This window comes from Pelodiscus sinensis, chromosome 27 (genome assembly GCF_049634645.1).
Source record: "Pelodiscus sinensis isolate JC-2024 chromosome 27, ASM4963464v1, whole genome shotgun sequence".
NCBI classification, from domain to species: Eukaryota; Metazoa; Chordata; order Testudines; family Trionychidae; genus Pelodiscus; species Pelodiscus sinensis.
Window position 1 is genome coordinate 16,182,872 of NC_134737.1, and position 18,877 is coordinate 16,201,748.

The following is an 18,877-nucleotide window of genomic DNA, read 5'->3' on the forward strand; positions in this document are numbered from 1 at the left end:
ACCAGGGACTGATGTCTGGCCTCATACTAAGGACAGTGCCATGTAGCACTGCAAAAGATAGCATGTGACTTTGTGGGGAGTTTTCCCTGGTGCAGACCCCTCATCTCCTGATGGGTCCAGGGTGTATTCTTGTGTGAGCCATGCTCCAAGAAGGGCACCTGCACAGTGCAAAAAGGGTCACATGTCACACACATTTATCACGGTGTATTCACCTGCATGGCACAGGGCAGCACAGAACCATCCCTGATGACAGCAGCTCTAAATACAGGAGGCCCTGCCTGAAGCAACAGCTGGGCGAAGTGCAAACTGGCTTGTTTCCTCAATGGAACATTAGTTCTGAGCCCTCATGACAACAGAATGCTTTGTTGCAGGAGTTAAAAGGTACGGAGAGTAGAGCTCAGACAATGCAGCAGGCCAGGTCACTGGAATCTCCCATTTTTCAGATTGATCTGACATGTCTGAACTCTCCTCATTTGCAGAGAAACAAGCCTGGTCTGCAAATGGCTTAGTCCACCGCTCCTGTCCCACTGTGGCCTTTCAATCTCTGATGGTCCCGTTTTTACTAAGCACCCTGGCTGCGCCTGGCCTCTCTAGAGACACTCTGCTCTAAGAGCCAGCTCAGGTAAAAGGCATGGAGGGGGTAGCCAGAACTTGTCCTTCCTACACCACAGTCACAGCATTCTGGACCCTGCAGGTACAGCCTTTCTGTTCACAGGAGCAAGCAGGATGGCCATCCCAGATCCTGCACTTCTTAGGGCACCAACTATCCTATGGATGGGAGGGACCCAAAGGGATTATGGAGACCTGGCGCAGCACAGCAGCAGGGGTCGCACACCCTACATTCACCATGCAGGAGGCAGGAGCCTGAGCTCTGCCCCGCCACCATCTCCTGGCCCACTGTGCTCAGCTTCCAGCCCCATGGTGCTCTGCTTCCTGCCTCTGCAGAGAAGTAGGGCACAGCAGGCTGGGAGAGGGTGGAGCTGAGCAGGCTGATGGGGCACTCCAGCTCTCCTGCCTCCATGGTAAGTATGGGCGGAGGGCGACCCCTGCTTTTGCCACTGCACCAGGCCCCTGTATTTCCCCAGGCTGCATTGCTTGGAGGAGGGGGCAAAGAGGTGGGGCAGGGCTTGGGGAAGGGGTAGAGCAGGGGCAGGGTGGGGGCCTGCAGTGAGGGGAGCTGGGGTTGCTCCAGGCTCTGCACCTAGGGGGTATTGCCCTAAGCCCCACATTCCCCTCAGGATGGCCCTGCCTGCAGGTACTGGAGCCCAGCAACTATAGGCAAGTGCCCTTGGCCTAATGTGAGACGTTGGGTCCCAGGGTTCTGTCCCCAGCACTGCGAGGGAAGTGGGTTCTAGTGGGTAGAGCAGGGCTGGGTGTTGGCACTCATGGCTCCTGAGGCTCTTTTCTGCTTGGGGTGGGGGTGAGCTGTTCCCTAAGCCCTCACCCCCCACTGCCTGGGCTGGGACTTCTCTCAGCCAGGCCTGGCAGCTCAGCCAGGGAGCCAGGTGGTATTGAACATAGTGCAGGAATGCTAAGTGGCTGACCATGGAGGCTGTTGTCACCCTAATCCCTTAAGGCTCATCAATTCCTGCTTGGCTGCAAGCAGCTTATGGCTCTGAACCTGGGAAAGGCTATTTAACACAGCTGCTGCTTGGCTCTGACTCCTAACAGCACTGGCCAGCAAAGCCCCAGTGCAGACACTTTGCTGAGCCAGGGGCACATGGCTAGGGCCCAAAGCATCCCTTCCATAACTCAGAGAGCAAGAGGGGTTCTAACCAGCACCTAGTTACATGGTTAATCTGCAGGGCACACACTCTAGGGCCAGAAGAGACTACTGCGATGATCTGGTCTGACCACCTGCATAATGCAGGCCACAGGACTTTCTTGGCATTAATTCCTGTTCAAACTACAGATCATTTTAAAAAAACCAAAACCAGCCAGTCGGGATTTTAAAGTAGCTGGTGCTGGAAATCCACCTAATTACCTTCACTGTTACAAACATGTACATTGCTTCTAGCTGAATGTGTCTAGTTTCATTTTCAGCCACTGGCCCTGGTTATACCTTTGTCTGCTGGACTGACGAGACCTAGATGCATTTCTGTTCTCCATGTAGGTATTGTGATCAAGTCACCCACTAACCTTCTTTCAGTTATGCTAATTAGATTGAGCTCCTTCAGCCAGGCACAGTAAGGCACAGTGTGTCTTTTCTAATCAATCTGATGGCTCTTCTCTTAACCCTCTCTAGTTTATCAATAGCCTCCTGGCCTCTGGGCACTGGAACTGGATACAGGATTCCAGCACTGAACAGAAGAATAACCCTGAATCAGACCAACAGGGCTCATCAAACCCCGTGTCCTGCCTTCCAAAAGTGGCTGGTGCCAGCTGCTTCAGAAGGAGCGAATGAAACACGGCAATTTACGAAGTGATCCATCTGGTCTAGTCCCAGGCAAAGATTTAGGGGCATGCAGAGCATGAGGTTGTGTCCCTGGTCATCATAGCTAATAACCACTGAAGGGCAAGTCCTTCATAAACTTTCAACATTTTTAACCCACTTGTACTTTTGGCTAGTGGCTGCATCAATGTCAAACACACACCAAATATCATTTCCCTGCTGCTGTTTGGACTCTGTGCTGTGACAGGAAAGGGAGATGTGACCTTGGCAAATGGTGGCTTTGTGGTGGAGGAGTGGGAAGGGGTAAATGAGCAATGGGAGGTGAGCAGAGGGGTAGTGGTGCAGAAGTAAGTGAGCTGGGGGAGGTGAGCAGGGTGGGGTCTGGGGAAGGGGAGGTGAACAGAGGAGTGGGGCGGGGGAGGTGAGCAGAGGGTGACTGAGTAAGGTAGGGGTTGGGCAGGGGGAGGGGTAAATAAGCAGGGTGGGGATTGGGTAGGGTGGGCAGAACAGAGAGAGCGTGAGGTGGGGGTGCTGGGCAGGTGAAGTGGGGGCAGGGGGAGGAGAGCAGGGTGGGGTGGGGCAGAGGGAGGTGAGTAATGTGGGGGCTGGACAGGGGAGTAGGGTGGGGTGGAGCAGAGGGGGGGTTGGACGGGGAGTGGGAACAGAGGGGCAGGGGGAGTGGGAGCTAGGCAGGGCAGGGAATGGGAGGGAAGCAGGGTGGGAGCAGGACCGAGGGAGGCGGGCTGGGCGGGAGAGCAGGCAGGGGGAGCAGTGAAGTTTCACGTACTAATTAGAGAGAAGCAGAGGCAGGTGGCCACGCCGCTGTGAGGATTATTCCTCGCTCCGTGTCCCAGCCGAGCGCCAGGAGTCCGGTGATTCCCGTTCGGGGCTGACTCAGGCTCGCTCCCCGCAGCTCCTGGGCCAAGCCTGCAGGCACGGGGTACAGAAACGCCCGGCCGCTCGCAGCTCTGGGGCGTGGGACACTCGCCAGCGGCCTCAGGTAACTGCGGAGCTTACTGACTGCAATTAACCCCTCTGCTCTGCATTGCAGCACTTGGGGGTGGAAGGGAGTCGGATATGCCCTGAGGTTCCGATGCAAACAGCGCTGGGAAGCCGGCAGATCGGTATCATTCTATTTCAGAAATAAAACGCCTTTGCTTAAAAAAAGCCAGCAGGCGTGTGGTTCATGATTTGGATTACATTTTGCAACATGCTAGGATTAAGAGTCGCAGTACATGTTGGATCTCCTGAGAAAATAAAGGGAGCTCAACAAACAATCAGATTTCTTAAACTATTTTTGACAGACTGCAAAAGTGTTTTTATCTTATAATGGAGGGACAGGAACTTTCTTAGCCTGATAAGGAGCTAGAAAGACAGAAAATAGACAAGGAAAGAGAAAGTGGGTAGCGACACAAGACAGTGTGATCCCCAATTGGATAAACATATAGCTCTATATTAGGGATATCCTTCTTAAGATACTATTTTATGCCAGGTGAATTTTTCCAGCAAAGATCTTCTTGCATCCTTTTAAAAGATTTTTCATCTGATCTGAATGTAGAGGGGCAATTGGTTTGATAAAATTCTAGTTGGTATCCACCATGCTAGGCTGTCTGTCTATTGACAGGAAAAACTTAAAAAACAACAAATAGTCCTAGTAGCACCTTAAAGACTAACAAAACATGTAGATGGGATCATGAGCTTTTGTGGATGCAAATAGATATGCCACATATCTATTGACAAACACCCAACTTCCCTCTATTTTTCTCATTTTTGGAAACAAGTTTGACAACTCAAAAAAACCCCTTTATTATTATTTTTTAGTGTTAGTATTGAATCCCACATTTTTTTCTGCACTATAATTCAAATTTTTTAAGTTAAAGATTTCCCACTGGATCCACTTTTTTTCAAAATGTAATTAGGAATTTCTTAACTTAGAAATGGGATGGTTTGCTTTTATTTTAGATTTTGACTGTGGTATCTTCTTTCCAGATTGTATCTCATGGGATGTGAGATTAGGATAGAAAAAATGTTAATAAAACAACAAATTACAGTCCAGTTTACTACTTTGTTCTAATCTAAAAGTGCTCCTGTCGAGACAGATCTATAGATAGATGCTGCCATGTTCACAGGCTTGCCACAGTCCTATCACCCTGTGTTCATCTCATGTGCTGGTCTCTTGCCATCACATATGGCTGAGCAAGGTGGTGGGAGGGGAGGGCCTGATGCAATGTTCTGCCTAGTTACTGGGTAGTGGTATTAACATAATTTCTGTAATTTCTCTCTCCCATCCTCAAGTTTGTCCAGTTCCCTTTGGCTGCCTCCTATAGGCCTCTCCCATAGCCCTGACCCAACACCTTGCCCTGTCCGTCAGTCCCAGCCCCAGAACCCTTTGTCCCATACTGATTCCCTCTTAAATACCTACCATTCCAGCTCCATACAAACCTGTCCCATCCCCGTTCCATCTCAGGTCCCTGCTCCCTCTTTTCTCCACCCCATACCTGGCACCAAAGTCCCCTGTTCCATCCTCCTTCCATCTTGTATCCACACCCCAGTCCCATGTGCAGCCCCTCCTCACACTCCCATACCCCACTCAATCTGATCCCCTGCCCTGTTCCCCCATTCTTCTTCTATACACCCCTGCCCTCTATCTCTCCATCCCATATTCAACCTTACACCATTCTCTGTCCTCACCCCATTCACCCTGTGCCCTGATGCCACTACCACTTTCACTCTTCCCCCCAGGGCAGGTAGCCCGAGTCTGCGAGGCCCTGCAGAAGAGTGGGGAGTTTGAGCGTCTGGCACGGTTCCTCTGGGCCCTGCCACCTGCCCTTACTTTCAGGTGCCACCTGGCCTCTCCTTGGGTGCCAGCCTGTCCCAAGCTGCTGGGCTCCCACACCTCAGCTCTTTTGGTACCCAATTGCAGCCAGGCCTCACCCTATGGGGCCCAAGGAACCCTGGGGGGTCTGGACCAGCACTCATCATGCAGGAGACAATCCTCCACCTTCCCGAAGAGCAACATGCAGCACAAGGCCAGCAGCTTCAAGGTGAGCAAGGCATTGGGGGTAGGGCAGGAGAGAGAGAGAGGATAATGATAGCAGCCTCTAAGTAAGAAAATAAACTGTGGGGTCAATTCCTGTCCCCATGAAAGTCTGGGCGATGATTCACCTTCCTCAGGGAACAGACAGTTGGGGACAACTGTACCCCTCCCAGAGAAATGTTCTGTAGGGACAATCCCACCCCCTCCTGCGGTGGGACAGACAGGAGGGGATAATCCTTTCCCCCCCAACCACTGCCCTGGGAATAGACTACAGTGATGCTTCTGTCCATCATGGTGGTGAATGCTCTGTATGGAACCATGGGGAGGCTAATCAGGGTGGGGCCTATGGGTCTCCCTGCTGAGCTGATCCCTCTGTTGATAACTGTCCCATTCCCCCTCTCTCTGTCCACAGGAGAAGACACGGAACCTGCTGCGGGAATGGTACCTGCAGGACCCCTACCCCAACCCCTCCCACAAGCGCCAGCTGGCCCATGCTACTGGCCTCACCCCTACTCAGGTGGGGAACTGGTTCAAGAACCGCCGGCAGCGGGACCGGGCTGCCTCAGCCAAGCACAGGTGAGAGGCCTGAACTGCCACAGGATCTAAGATGGTGCCTGCACCATACAGGCCCGGTGGGGCTGGATGGGATGGGAGACATCCATAAAGCAAGCAAGAGGTCCTGTGTCGCTTGGAGCAGAAAGGGGCACTGAGAGCGGGGCAGGGTGCTCAGTAGCAGGCACTGTGCTGTATCACAGTGAGGCTCCATATGGGGAGCTGTTCTTCAGGGAGTGGGACGGAGTGTCAGGGGGCACCATGGTTCAAGGAGAGGGATGGGGGCTGAATAGGAAGCTTCATGCTACATGTAGTAGGATGGCAGGTGGCTGTAGGGGATGCAGGGCTACAGGGAGCTGGAAGGAAGGGCTGCAGGATGCAGTTCTGCAGGAAGTAGCTTTCAGAGCTGGAAACCAAACTGAATTCCCTGGTAATGTGGCATAAGAACTTAAGAGCGTTCATACTGGGTCAGACCAAAGGTCCATTTAACCCAGTATCCTGTCTGCCGACAGTGGCCAGCACCAAGTGCCCCAGAGGGAGCGAACACAACAGGTAATCCTCATATGGTCCCTCTCCTGTCATCCATCTACAAACAGAGGCTAGGGACACCATTCCCACCCACTCTTGCTAATAGCCATTGATGGACCTAACATCCATAAACTTATCTAGCTCTTTTTTGAACCATATTAAAGTGCTTGTCTTCACATCCTCTGGCAAGGAGTTCCACAGATTGACTGGGCACTGTGTGTGGCTTTGCTATTCCCTCCACATACAAGTAGGGTTCCAGGGTGAGCCTGTTCAGGTTCTGTCTCTTTCCCCCTTGCTTACAGGAGAAAAGGTTGCCACCTGTTTCCCACACTGATGATGTACCACACCTCTCACACATGGGCTCAGGACACTTGGGTTCTGTTCTTTCCTCTTCCAGAGACCTTATGCAGCTCTTTATGCCTCTGAGTACTTACTCATTGTCCACAGTGTGCCCGGACCAATGGGAACCATAGCCTAGGTTGGAGTCTGTGCAGCATCCAGCACAAAGGGTCCCTGATCTTGAATAGGGGCTGGAGAATATTTTCAGAGGGGTAGCCGAGTTAGTCTGTAACAGGAAAAACTTAAACAACAAATAGTACTTTAAACATAGTTTGTTAGTCTTTAAAGTGCTATCAGACTATTTGTTGGATAATATCTGGCATAAGAGAGGCCCTTATTTTGGACAGTCTCTTTGCATGACTATAGCCTGGTACTTACAACATGCAGGGAAGGTTTGTGCTGGGGAGGAATTAATATAATTGAATGGGGCTTTACGTTCTCTGGTTGTGTCTTTAATTCCTGTCTCCCAGACTCCAGAAAGATTCATCGTTCCAGCCAAGTGGGGCTGCCCAGCCTGCCAGAACGGAGAGTCAGGACATCATGGGCGTGAGTGACACTCCATCTCTGCAGGAGCACAGCAGCACCCCGGGCAGGCAGAACTATCCCAGCTCAGCTGACAGCGACAGCAGTCTCTGAACAGAAGAAAGAGGTTACTTACCTCGTAACTGTAGTTCTTCGGCTTGCTCGTGTCCAGTCCAATTAGGTGTGTGCGGGCCGCGTGCACGGATCTCGCAGTACCCTTAGGGCCAGCAGGGAGCCCCCTGAGTGGCGCCAGTATAACAGCGCATATACACCCCTGCTGGCCCCTCCAGCCCCTCAGTTCCTCTTTCCCGCCTGTGCGGCAGGTGGAGCCTTAGACTTTGTCTTCCCTTAGATAGTCGTTACTGTGTTTGTAAATAGCGTTAATTTCAGTAGTTGCCCTGTAAATAGTTGGACACTAGTTACCTTCCCCCTCCCCAGCTGGGGAGGGGATGCCAGGACCACAGGGTTTTAAACCCTGCCAGTCCTGCCTCAAACCTAAGCCCTGCGGAGAGCCTCGTGTCTCCTGCTTCAAGTGCCTGGGAGAGGCGCATTGTACCCAAACCTGCAAGATCTGCAGGGGGTTTAAACCGAGGTCAAGGCGCGAGAGGGACTCTCGCTTGAAGAGATTATGAATGGAGTCCTCCCTGCAGCCTCCCGCACCGGAGGACAGTCAGTCGGCGCACGATGCCACTTCTGTGGAGCGGGAAGCTCCCTCTGCACCGACCAAGGCGAAGGCTAAGCCCTCCAGGCACCGGTCGCAATCTCCCTCGGGGAAGGGATCTAAGGACCGGAGGGGCCGTTCCCCTCACAAAACAAGCTGCAAGGTGCGCCCTAAGGAGGGGCACTCGGCTACTAAGTCCCATGGCCAGTCACGGCAAGATGGGGACCAGACCGAGGCCATACCGGCACTGGGGACAGAAGGAACCCTGCAGGATATGCAGCCCTCCACCCCGGAGGGACCTGATAGCCTTAGCGGCTGCTGACATTCAGGGTTCCCTCTCCCGGCACTGAGCAGGGCACTGGCCTTCCCAACCACAGGTCCCTTTGTCGCCAGCACAATTGTTATGGCAACGTCCCCAGCGACTCTGAGCGCGACGGAGATGGCATCGGTGCCGATTTTGCAGACTGAACCTGGGGCAGGCGCCGACGTTGACTTTAGCCCCTCTGGGGCTCCCAGCGCCTCCAGGTTCGGCAACAGCAAGAGCTGTCTCGGCGCACACAGCGCTGGATTCGACACCTCCCTTGCAGACGCCCCGAAGGGTGGCAGTGGCAGCGGGCGTTGAAATGCCTCCGGTGCAGGCAACGGCACCGCTGCTGGGAGCGTTCCCAGCGACTGGAGTGCCCCCAAGACAAGTGCAGGCGCCTGCGCACAAAGTAGCCCCAGTGCAGGCATTGGCACCGGGGTTTGCAATGCTCCAGCTGTGGGCAAAAGCACCACCTTCTGGAGCTACCTCGGTGCCAACATCAACACTGCATGCCACGGCACCGCTGATCAGAGCGCCCCCGGGGCTGGTAGCAGCACCGGTGTTGACAGCTTCCCAGGAGCACAGCAGCACCCCCGGCAGGCAGAAATATCCCAGCTCAGCTGACAGTGACAGCAGTCTCTGAACAGAAGAAATCTGCAACTGGCCAGGGGTGGGAAGGGGTCATGGATTTCCTCAGTCCCACCACTGCCCTAGGATGATATTCAAGAATGTGACCTGTAATGGGATCCATCCAGCACACACAGGACAAAGATTACCTGTATAAGCAAAGTCTGAATGAGCTTTCCTCTAACCTCTAGCAATGAGCCAACATGAAAAGATTTCAGGAGGGGACTGTATTTGCATAAACACACCTACTTTTCCTAGGCACACAGCGTGATGGAGCTGCTTTGCCAAAGTTTTGGCTAGGGTTGGGTTACAAATCACTTTATTGAATGCAGATCTAATGAAATGCTGTTACCCTCATTATAGAAGTAAAGGTTGCAGAACCATACTTAGCCTGCCCTGATTTGAGGGGATCACTGAGTCTCACTTGTTATGCAGGGACAGGGATACTAAAGAGTTGGACAGGAGAGAGAATGTGGGAATGAGTGTTTATGTTTGGTAGTGCAGGGTCTTGCTAGTGCGTCCTATGCATTATTTGATACTTTTCTCTGTACTGTTGAAAGGTAGAGCTGATTAGATTATGTTGCAAATCCTTGTCTTGTTCAGTGATCGGTAGAGAGAAATCATGGATAACTAGGTGCTGAATCTTAGATCTGGGATGTGGCAGCGATGCACTGCAAGGCCTGCACTAGAAGTGGGGTTCCACCTAGGGTTGCCAGATAACTTGACAGAAAATCCCAAACATGGTGGGGGAAAAATTGGGAAGGGGAAACCAAACTTGTTGAGGGGAAAAAAAAGTGGGAGGGAAGAGACCAAACTTGTTGAGGGGAAAAAAGTCACTGTGCATTTAAATTCCCATGCTCCCCACTCCCCCGCCAGCCGTGGCAAGGGAAAAATGTCCCTGCTGGCCTTCTGTCCAAGAAAAACAGAAAATACCGGACATTGTTTTTTTTTTAATCCAGACAGACTGTCCGGGCAAAAACCAGACACCTGGCAACCCTAGTTCCACCCCATTACAATCACCAAGCGCTATGGCATGTGATAAAATGTGATATTCATTCTGATGCAGTAACAGTGGCACAGGGGGTAGTGATTGTCTAGTGGAAACTAGAAACTGAGCCAATTGCAGTGGAGCAGACGGAAGCAGAGGTATTGCCTGACACTTATGGGGTGAACTCATTGAACATACCTCTGAATTATGGGCCTTTAGTGATGAAAGACAGTAAAGAGAAAGAGGGGTGCAGTAGTGGGAGGGGCAAGTGGTGTGTTTTGAGTACTGCCCATTCCCTCCTGCACAGTGCCAAAAGGCTGCTGCTTGCCATGTTCTGGTGTGAACTGCAACACATCTGGGCAGGGGGGCCTGTGATCTGCATACCTCTCCCCCATGTTGCCTTGAGAAGACAGTGCCAGGTATCAGGAAAAGTGAGTCTGCCCTGGGGCCCCAGCCTGGTATGGAAGGTGGAGAGCATTGGGTAGGGAGGATTGGGTCAGGTTGGCCAATCACCCACATCCTCATGTGAGAGAGGCATGTCACCTCTCCCCCTGCAAACCTTAAAGATCAGAAGACTCCTGCTGTGCAGCATTTTTTATCAGGGCTCAGTCAACTTGACATTAATTTGAACTTTTGTACTGAATAATTCTGATTGATTGGCATTGAACTAGCTTGAATAGGAGAAATTTTACCAGGTGTCCTGTATTCAGCATAGGATGCCCCTATTTCCCTGTGTCCAACCAGGTCAAATCAGGCCTTACCCCATGCGCTGAGGCATTTCCAGATTCATTATCTGCCTAGGGGTTTCCATTAATTGCTCCTTCCTTCTCTCTCTCCCCACAGTGGTCTTAGTTACAGCAGAACATACCCATAGGGCCAGAATACAATTCACCAGCTACATGAACACAGACAATCTTCATACCATTAGTACCATGGTCTGGTGAGGCCAAGAGAAGGGCCAGCTGTAGACCAAACCTCCCCCCCCCGCCCTTAGACACATGTGCAGTTGTTAAACTTTTGAATACTTCTTTCTAAAAATTGCATTTGTATCCATTTTATGACATATGCGGAATCTGCATGCATTATTTATCCCTGTCATATATGATAAATTAGAATCCTAGGATATGCAAAACTATTTACTCATGCTGTACATGAACAAATAAAACTTGTTTCCTCTAAGTTTATAGAAATTTTAAGAGTATCTGAAATATACTATTAAATATCTGAAGTATGACAGTCTTAGAATGTTAACCATGGTCCTTTAGTTCAAATGGTCATTTTTCTCATCTTTGCCCTTGCAAACTGAAGCACAGCATCAGAGCCATCCAAATTACACAAAACAACTTTCACACTTACACAATATCACAGCTGGGTTCTCACTTCACTTCATAAGAACGGCCATACTGGGTCAGACCAAAGGTCCATCTAGCCCAGTATCCTGTCTACCGACAGTGGCCAGCACCAGGTGCCCCAGAGAGGGTGGACCGAAGACAATGATCAAGTGATTTGTCTCCTGCCATCCCTCTCCAGCCTCTGACAGACAGAGGCCAAGGACACCATTTTATCCCCTGGCTAATGGCCTTTTATGGACCTAACCTCCATGAAATTATCTAGCTTCTCTTTAAACTCTATTATAGTCCTAGCCTTCACCGCCTCCTCTGGCAAGGAGTTCCACAGGTTGACTACACGCTGTGTGAAGAAGAACTTTCTTTTATTAGTTTTAAACCTGCTCCCCATTAATTTCATTTGGTGTCCTCTATTTCTTCTATTTAGGGAACTAATAAATAACTTTTCTTTATCGGCCCTCTCCACACCACTCATGATTTTATAGACCTCTATCATATCCCCCCTCAGTCTCCTCTTTTCTAAACTGAAAAGTCCCAGTCGCTTTAACCTCTCCTCATATGGGACCCGCTCCAAACCCCTAATCATTTTAGTTGCCCTTTTCTGAACCCTTTCCAAGGCCAAAATATCTTTTTTGAGGTGAGGAGACCACATCTGTACACAGTATTCAAGATGTGGGCGTACCATAGTTTTATACAGGGGCAGTAAGATATTCTGGGTCTTATTTTCTATCCCTTTCCTAATAATTCCTAGCTTCCTATTTGCCTTTTTGACCACCGCTGCACACTGTGTGGAAGTTTTCAGAGAACTGTCCACAATAACTCCAAGATCTCTTTCCTGATTTGTCGTAGCCAAATTAGCCCCCATCATACTGTACGTATAGCTGGGGTTATTTTTCCCAATGTGCATTACTTTACACTTATCCACATTAAATTTCATTTGCCATTTTGTTGCCCAATCACTCCGTTTGGTGAGATCTTCTTGGAGTCCCTCACAGTCTGCTTCTGTCTTGACTATCCTAAACAGTTTTGTATCATCTGCAAACTTTACCACCTCACTGCTTACCCCTTTCTCCAGATCATTTATGAATAAGTTGAAAAGGATTGGTCCCAGGACTGACCCTTGGGGGACACCACTAGTTACCCCTCTCCAATCTGAAAATTTACCATTTATTCCTACCCTTTGTTTCCTGTCTTTTAACCAGTTCTCAATCCAAGAAAGGACCTTCTCTCTTATCCCATGGCCATGTAATTTACACAAGAGCCTTTGCTGAGGGACCTTGTCAAAGGCTTTCTGAAAATCCAAGTATACTCTAGCTACTGGATCCCCCTTGTCTACATGTTTGTTAACCCCTGCAAAGAACTCTAATAGATTAGTAAAACAGGATTTCCATTTACAGAAACCATGTTGACTTTTGTCCAACAAATTATGTTCTTCTACATGCTTCACAATTTTATTCTTTACTATTGTTTTGACTAATTTGCCCAGTACTGAAGTTAGACTTACCAGTCTGTAATTGCCAGGATCGCTTCCAGAGCCCTTTTTAAATATTGGTGTCACGTTGGCTACCTTCCAGTCATTAGGTACGGAAACCGATTTAAAGGATAGGTTAAAAACCACAGATAATAGTTCAGCAATTTCCCATTTGAGTTCTTTTAGAACCCTTGGATGAATGCCATCCAGTCCCAGAGATTTGTTAACATTAAGTTTTTCTATTTGTTCCAAAACCTCCTCTAATGACACTTCAATCCGGGACAGTTCCTCAGATTCATCACCCACAAAGGACGGTGCAGATTCAGGAATCTCCCCAACGTCCTCAGCCGTGAAGACTGAAGCAAAGAAATCATTTAGTTTCTCCGCAATGGCGTCCTGGATTGCTCCTTTTATAGCTTGATCATCTAGGGGACCCACAGGTTTTTTATCAGGCTTCCTGCTTCTAATGTACTTAAAAAACATTTTGTTATTTCTTTTTGAGTTTCTGGCTAGCTGGTCCTCAAAATCTTTTTTTGCTTTTCTTATTACATTTTTACACTTGATTTGACAGTGTTTATGTTCCTTTCTATTTATCTCACTAGGATTGGACTTCCACTTCTTAAAAGATGCCTTTTGGTCCCTCACTGCTTCTTTTACATGGTGGTTAAGCCACGGTGACTCTTTTTAAGGTCTCTTGCTATGTTTTTAAATTTGGGGTATACATTTAAGTTGGGCCTCTATTATGGTGTCTTTAAAAAGTTTCCATGCAGCTTTCAGGGATTTGGCTCTAGTCACTGTGCCTTTTAATTTCTGTTTAATTAACCTCCTCATTTTTGTGTAATTCCCCTTTTTGAAATTAAATGCCAGGGTGCTGGACTGCTGAGGTGTTCTTCCCACCACAGGAATGTTAAATGTTATTATATTATGGTCACTATTCCCAAGCGGTCCTGTAATGGTTATATCCTGGACCTGATCCTGCACTCCACTCAGGACTAAATCGAGAATTGCATCTCCCCTTGTGGGTTCCTGTACCAGCTGCTCCAAGAAGCAGTCATTTAAGCCATTGAGAAATTTTATCTCCGCTTCTCTTCCTGAGGTGACATGTATCCAGTCAATATGGGGGTAATTAAAATCCCCCATTATTATAGAGTTCTTTATTTTGGTAGCCTCTCTAATCTCCCTTAGCATTTCAATGTCAGTATCGCGGTCCTAGTCAGGTGGTCAGTAATACATCTCTACTGCTAATTTCTTATTATTGGAGCATGGAATTACTATCCATTGCGATTGTATTGAACATGTTGATTCACTTAATATTTTTATTTCATTTGATTCTATATTATCTTTCACATACAGCGCCACTCCGCCACCCACCCGGCCTGCTCTATCCTTTCTATATATTTTATATCCCGGTATGATTGTGTCCCACAGATTTTCCTCATTCCACCAGGTTTCAGTGATGCCTATTATGTCAATCTCCTCCTTTAATACGAGGTACTCTAGTTCACCCATCTTATTAGTCTGACTCCTAGCATTTGTGTAGAAGCACTTTAAAAATTTGCCACTGCTTATTTGTCTGCCCTTCCCTGATGCATTGGATTCCTTTGAATGCGGTTGTTTGTCTGCTCTGGCCCATGGTTTGCCCTCTCCCCTCCTCTCTTTCTGACTTCATTCTTGCGCCTTATGGGCTGGCTGGCGACACCCTTACATACTTTACATACCTGCAAGGACTGATTGTACATCCAGAACCGAAAATTTTATTTCAAACATTCCATTTTCCTTTTTGTTGCTAACAACCACACTAGCACTCTGATCCTAACATCTCCCAAGCCCTGAGGGCAGGTGGCTGCCTGTCTCTAAATCTGAATCATGCACTTCTTGTAACCATTGAGGGAGCCCATACTCTGGTAAGGGACCTTGCCCCCCAGCCAAACCCCCTACTCTCGCAGGTCAGATCTTAGACTGTCCTTGTTCCTCTTCTTGCTACTAATGTATCTGTATTTCTTGTTACCCTTTATATAAGTAGTAGATAGTTTGATCTTGTTTTGTGCATTAGCCTATTTTTCCCCTTTACATACTTGTGGGCTGCGTCTAGACTGGCATGATTTTCCGCAAATGTTTTTAACGGAAAAGTTTTTCTTGCGGTTTTGCGCAAGAAAGCCCCGATCGCCATTCTCGCCATCGGGGCTTTTTTGCGCAAAACGGTTCTCAGCTGTCTACACTGGCCCTCTTGCGCAAAAGCATTTGCGCAAGAGGGATTTTTTCCCGAACGGGAGAGTCATTGTATTTGCGGAAGAACACTGACAATCTTACATTAGATCGTCAGTGTTCTTGCGCAAATTCAAAGCAGCCAGTGTAGACAGCTGGCAAGTTTTTCCACAAAAGCACCTGCTTTTGTGGAAAAATTTGCCAGTCTAGACACAGCCATGTAGTTTATAGTTACACTTTGTAATTTAACTTGGTTTCCACTGTAGAGTGTCACCTGAGAAGCGATTAACTGGTGGCCCAGCTGGACTGGAGCAGCCCCCTGCCCAATATGGGTGGAGGGGTGCTCCAGCCTAGCTGGGCCCCCATGTAACTAGTTAACATTTTCAACAGGATTTTACATCCCAGCTTCCCATGGGATCTTCTCTGCCAATTCACTAGTTGGCTAATGTCTGCTTTCTTGAAATCCGTTGTCTTTATTTTGCTGTTGTCCCTTCTACCAGTTCTTAGACTCAGGGATACTTTTTAACTTATCCCAAGAAGAGAGACCGGTTTCATTGAGGGCTAATCTACTTGCATCCTTGGAACTGTCATGTAGCATTCTGGCCTGACCTTGTGACACACTCTAGAAGGGATATGAAGTGTCTGTCATCACAAGTAGAAAGATAGACTATAACCTACAACTTCTGGTACTTAAGTTTTGACACAGATGACGTACACTGCCCTGCCCCAAAGCAGGGGCTAGAACCATACGTTTACATCTGAGCTCACAGCAAGGGTACATTGGTGGGCCCTAGAGTGACGACAGACTTGTGTCTTAGACAGGGTAGGTTCTAGAAGCAGCAAAGCCATGACATCACAAGGTCCCGGCACGTTCTGGAACACCAGCCCTGACTTTGGCCCTCAGGAGGAATCTGGGACTTGCTGCTTCTGTACACTGCACAGCCCTGGTGAGCAACTGTCTGGAAGGGGAACCAAGGGAGGAGCCATATCCTAGTTTGCATTCCAGCTAGCCCCGCAAAGGGCAGGACAGCCATCATCACTGCTGGCAACCTTCTATGGACCTGAGACCATCATTGTTTAGGCTGAACGAGTCCTCCTGGGCCATCTTGGCTGGCTAGCCATGGCCCATAGATGGAGGGCTGCCTGGCAGAGTGGAGCGACACGTTCCATAGGATAAGGTCCCACTACAGGCATTCAAACAACGCTCCCCTCCTCCTTTACAGTGTACCTGTGTAAGCAGCCTGTACTGGATCTGGGGCTGCAGACGTCCCCTAGAGTGCACATTCCACCTCCGGCCACACTGCAGGAATGGTGTCTCTTGTGCTGCTGGCCACCTTGGCCTCCCTCCTCACAGGGAACATGGGAAAGATCTTCCAGCGCTGCGAGCTAGCCCAGGTGCTGCACCACGCAGGGATGGATGGGTTCCGAGGCTACAGCCTGGCTGACTGTGAGTGGGCCCCTGGCCTTCCCATGGGGCTGTGTGTAGATTCCCCTTCCCCCAGGGAAACCCACGAACCCACCCCCAGCCCTTCCCACAGAGATCTGTTCATATTCCTCCCCTGGCCCCATACAAAGGGCTCTGTGCATGTGTCCCACTCCCAGCCTCACCCCCATGTGGCTCTGTGCGTGACCCTCCCCCAGCCCAACAAGGCACTGTGCATGACTCTTCCCCATTCCCATCCCCATGTGGCTCTGTGCGTGACGCTTCCCCAGCCCCACCCCTGGGGCTCAGTGAAGATTACTAATCCTTGCCTCAGGGTTGTGCTTGGCTTTTCACGAGAGTCGGTTCGACACGGGCACTGTAGACCATGAAGCTGATGGCAGCACCGACAACGGCATCTTCCAGATCAACAGCCGCCTATGGTGTGAGGACTACAAGAGCTCTGCCCGGAACCTGTGCCACATGCACTGCAGCGGTGAGTCCCTGCTTCCAGGCCCAGAACAGAGCCCAATTGCCCTGAGCTAGAGACTTGCATGGCAGGTTGGGCCCTCAGGAGGTGCGTAGTCCAGGCCAGGCCATTTTGGAATGGCAAAGAACTATCCTTGCCTTCTGGGGACAGCAGAAGGTATCCCAGAGAGCAAGGGGGTGGGGTGGTGTTGGGGGGGGGGGAGGAAGAGAGAAGGGGGGCTAATTAGCTGAAAGGTTGTCTCTCCAGCTAGAAGGACCAGGGCTCCCAGGGAGTTGAGTTACCAAGGGATACACCCATCCTCACTCTCTTCTCCCTTCCCAGATTTGTTGACCAGTAACATCAATGATGACATTGTGTGTGCCATGCAGATTGTGCAGCAGCCAAGGGGCCTCGGGGCCTGGTAAGGGATGCGGACAGACGGCCAATGTGGCCCTGCACAGCAAAAGGCAAAGTGTGCAGCACAGTGTAACCTGGCACTACACCACCACCTCTGCCCCACAACATGCACAACACAGCACTACCCAGCTGCACCATGGCATTGCACATTGCAACGTAGTCAATGCAGTGCAACACAATGGTATACAGCAATATTTAGTGCAACAAAAAGCTACACAACGCAGTCCCCACCAGAAAACCCCAGAAAACAAGGCAGCGTAAGGAAAACGTGCTCTAGTTTGGTACTCTTTATACAACCCAACAAACTGCAAAACAGCACAGGGCAACCAGGCTGTGAGCTTGCTGCTCGGACCATAGGCAGCTGCTGCTCAGGCCTGGGCAAGCAATCCTCAGGCAATGCTGCTGATACTCAAATGCTTCCCCCACAGCAGGCCTGGGCAAAATATGGCCTGCGGGCCGAATCTGGCCCACAGAGGCAGTAGGGAGCCCCGCAGATTCCCCACATGCCAGAAAAGGAGCTTCTGGCAACTCCTGCTCAGTACCATGTGAGCTAGCTCCATGCTTTGCCACTGCACTTGTAACCTGGCTGCTCCTGCCCCATCTCAGCCTGATGAGTGAACCCTGCACCACGTGTCTGTGTAGCTGTGATCCAGCTGCCCCACCCAGAACTGGCTGCATCTCAGCACTGCACAAGTCATCCCCATGCAGCACTGCTCTCAAAGCCAGCTGATCTCATTGACTTTGTTCTCTCTGTTTACTCTTCTCAGGCTGGCCTGGAGGAAACATTGTGAGGGCCGCGACCTCTCCCAGTGGGTGGAAGGATGTAATGTGGGAAGTAGATGAAGGCATGCCTGGGATGCCCTGGACCTGCTAGATGGAGCATACACTGCAGTCACACCAGGCCTCTGCTGATTTAGCAACTCACTGAAATCCCCCATGAGCCCCTACTTCTTCTTCACTAGCGCCCAAGTGGGTCACTAACTGTGGGGGAGCGCTGCCTCTAGTAGTCACAGATGGGACTGCACTATAGGGCACTGGGAGCAAGTGTTCCTGAATAAAGCTCTCTGAAGGCCTAATGACAAAAGGGTCATGAATTTTTTTGAGAGAAGACAATAGGATCTAGAGCGGGAGGCGGGCTGGAGTCAAGACTCCTGGATTCAATTCCCAGCTCCGGGATGGTTGTGAGGGTCCTAGTGACAAGAGCAAGGAGGATGGAGTCTGTGGGTCGGGGCTCTTGGATTCGATTCCCAGTTCTGGGAGGCGCTGAGAGTCAGGAAGCCTGTTTCTATTCCCATTTCTGTTCAGCCATCTCTTTGGAGACTAATGTTTCTATTGATTGTGGCCCCCTTGTCCCAAGCAAGTAGTTGACTAACCGATAAGCCTAAGTTTGTCAATTACTCTAGTCAACTATGACTATTCGCATCCGTCCCCCCACGCGCTGCCTCTGTATCAGAAGAAGCAAGGGAGGGAAGAAGCAGGTGCTGGGGGAAGCCAGTATAAAAGCTGGTTCCCCACGGCACCATCTCCACAGTGTCGTCTTCCGCCCCCCCAAGCTGCTGCCTCTAACAGAGGCAGCAGCCAGGAGAATGGACCGGGGGG

At 50.0% G+C, this 18,877-nt stretch overlaps 1 protein-coding gene across 4 annotated transcripts; it reads left to right on the forward strand.

Moving 5' to 3' along the window:
* The first annotated feature begins 3,233 nt into the window (after window positions 1–3,233).
* On the forward strand, window positions 3,234–18,185 carry LOC102447519 (sperm acrosome membrane-associated protein 3-like). 4 transcript variants are annotated; one of them, XM_075910070.1, is made up of 5 exons: window positions 3,234–3,392; window positions 4,688–5,436; window positions 5,842–6,005; window positions 7,319–7,497; window positions 16,196–16,331. In XM_075910070.1, exons 2-4 carry the CDS (start codon window positions 5,104–5,106, stop codon window positions 7,482–7,484), a joined length of 663 nt encoding a protein of 220 aa, XP_075766185.1. In that variant the 5' UTR covers window positions 3,234–3,392; window positions 4,688–5,103; the 3' UTR covers window positions 7,485–7,497; window positions 16,196–16,331. The 4 variants fall into 4 exon arrangements, with proteins under 4 accessions (XP_075766185.1, XP_075766186.1, XP_006128997.1 ...); XM_075910071.1 differs by lacking the exons at window positions 3,234–3,392; window positions 4,688–5,436; window positions 5,842–6,005 and adding exons at window positions 16,730–16,888; window positions 17,204–17,282; window positions 18,046–18,185 and having other exon boundaries at window positions 7,380–7,497; window positions 16,196–16,419; XM_006128935.4 differs by lacking the exons at window positions 3,234–3,392; window positions 4,688–5,436; window positions 5,842–6,005; window positions 7,319–7,497 and adding exons at window positions 15,789–15,919; window positions 16,730–16,888; window positions 17,204–17,282; window positions 18,046–18,185 and having other exon boundaries at window positions 16,196–16,419.
* Window positions 18,186–18,877: the final 692 nt, after the last annotated feature.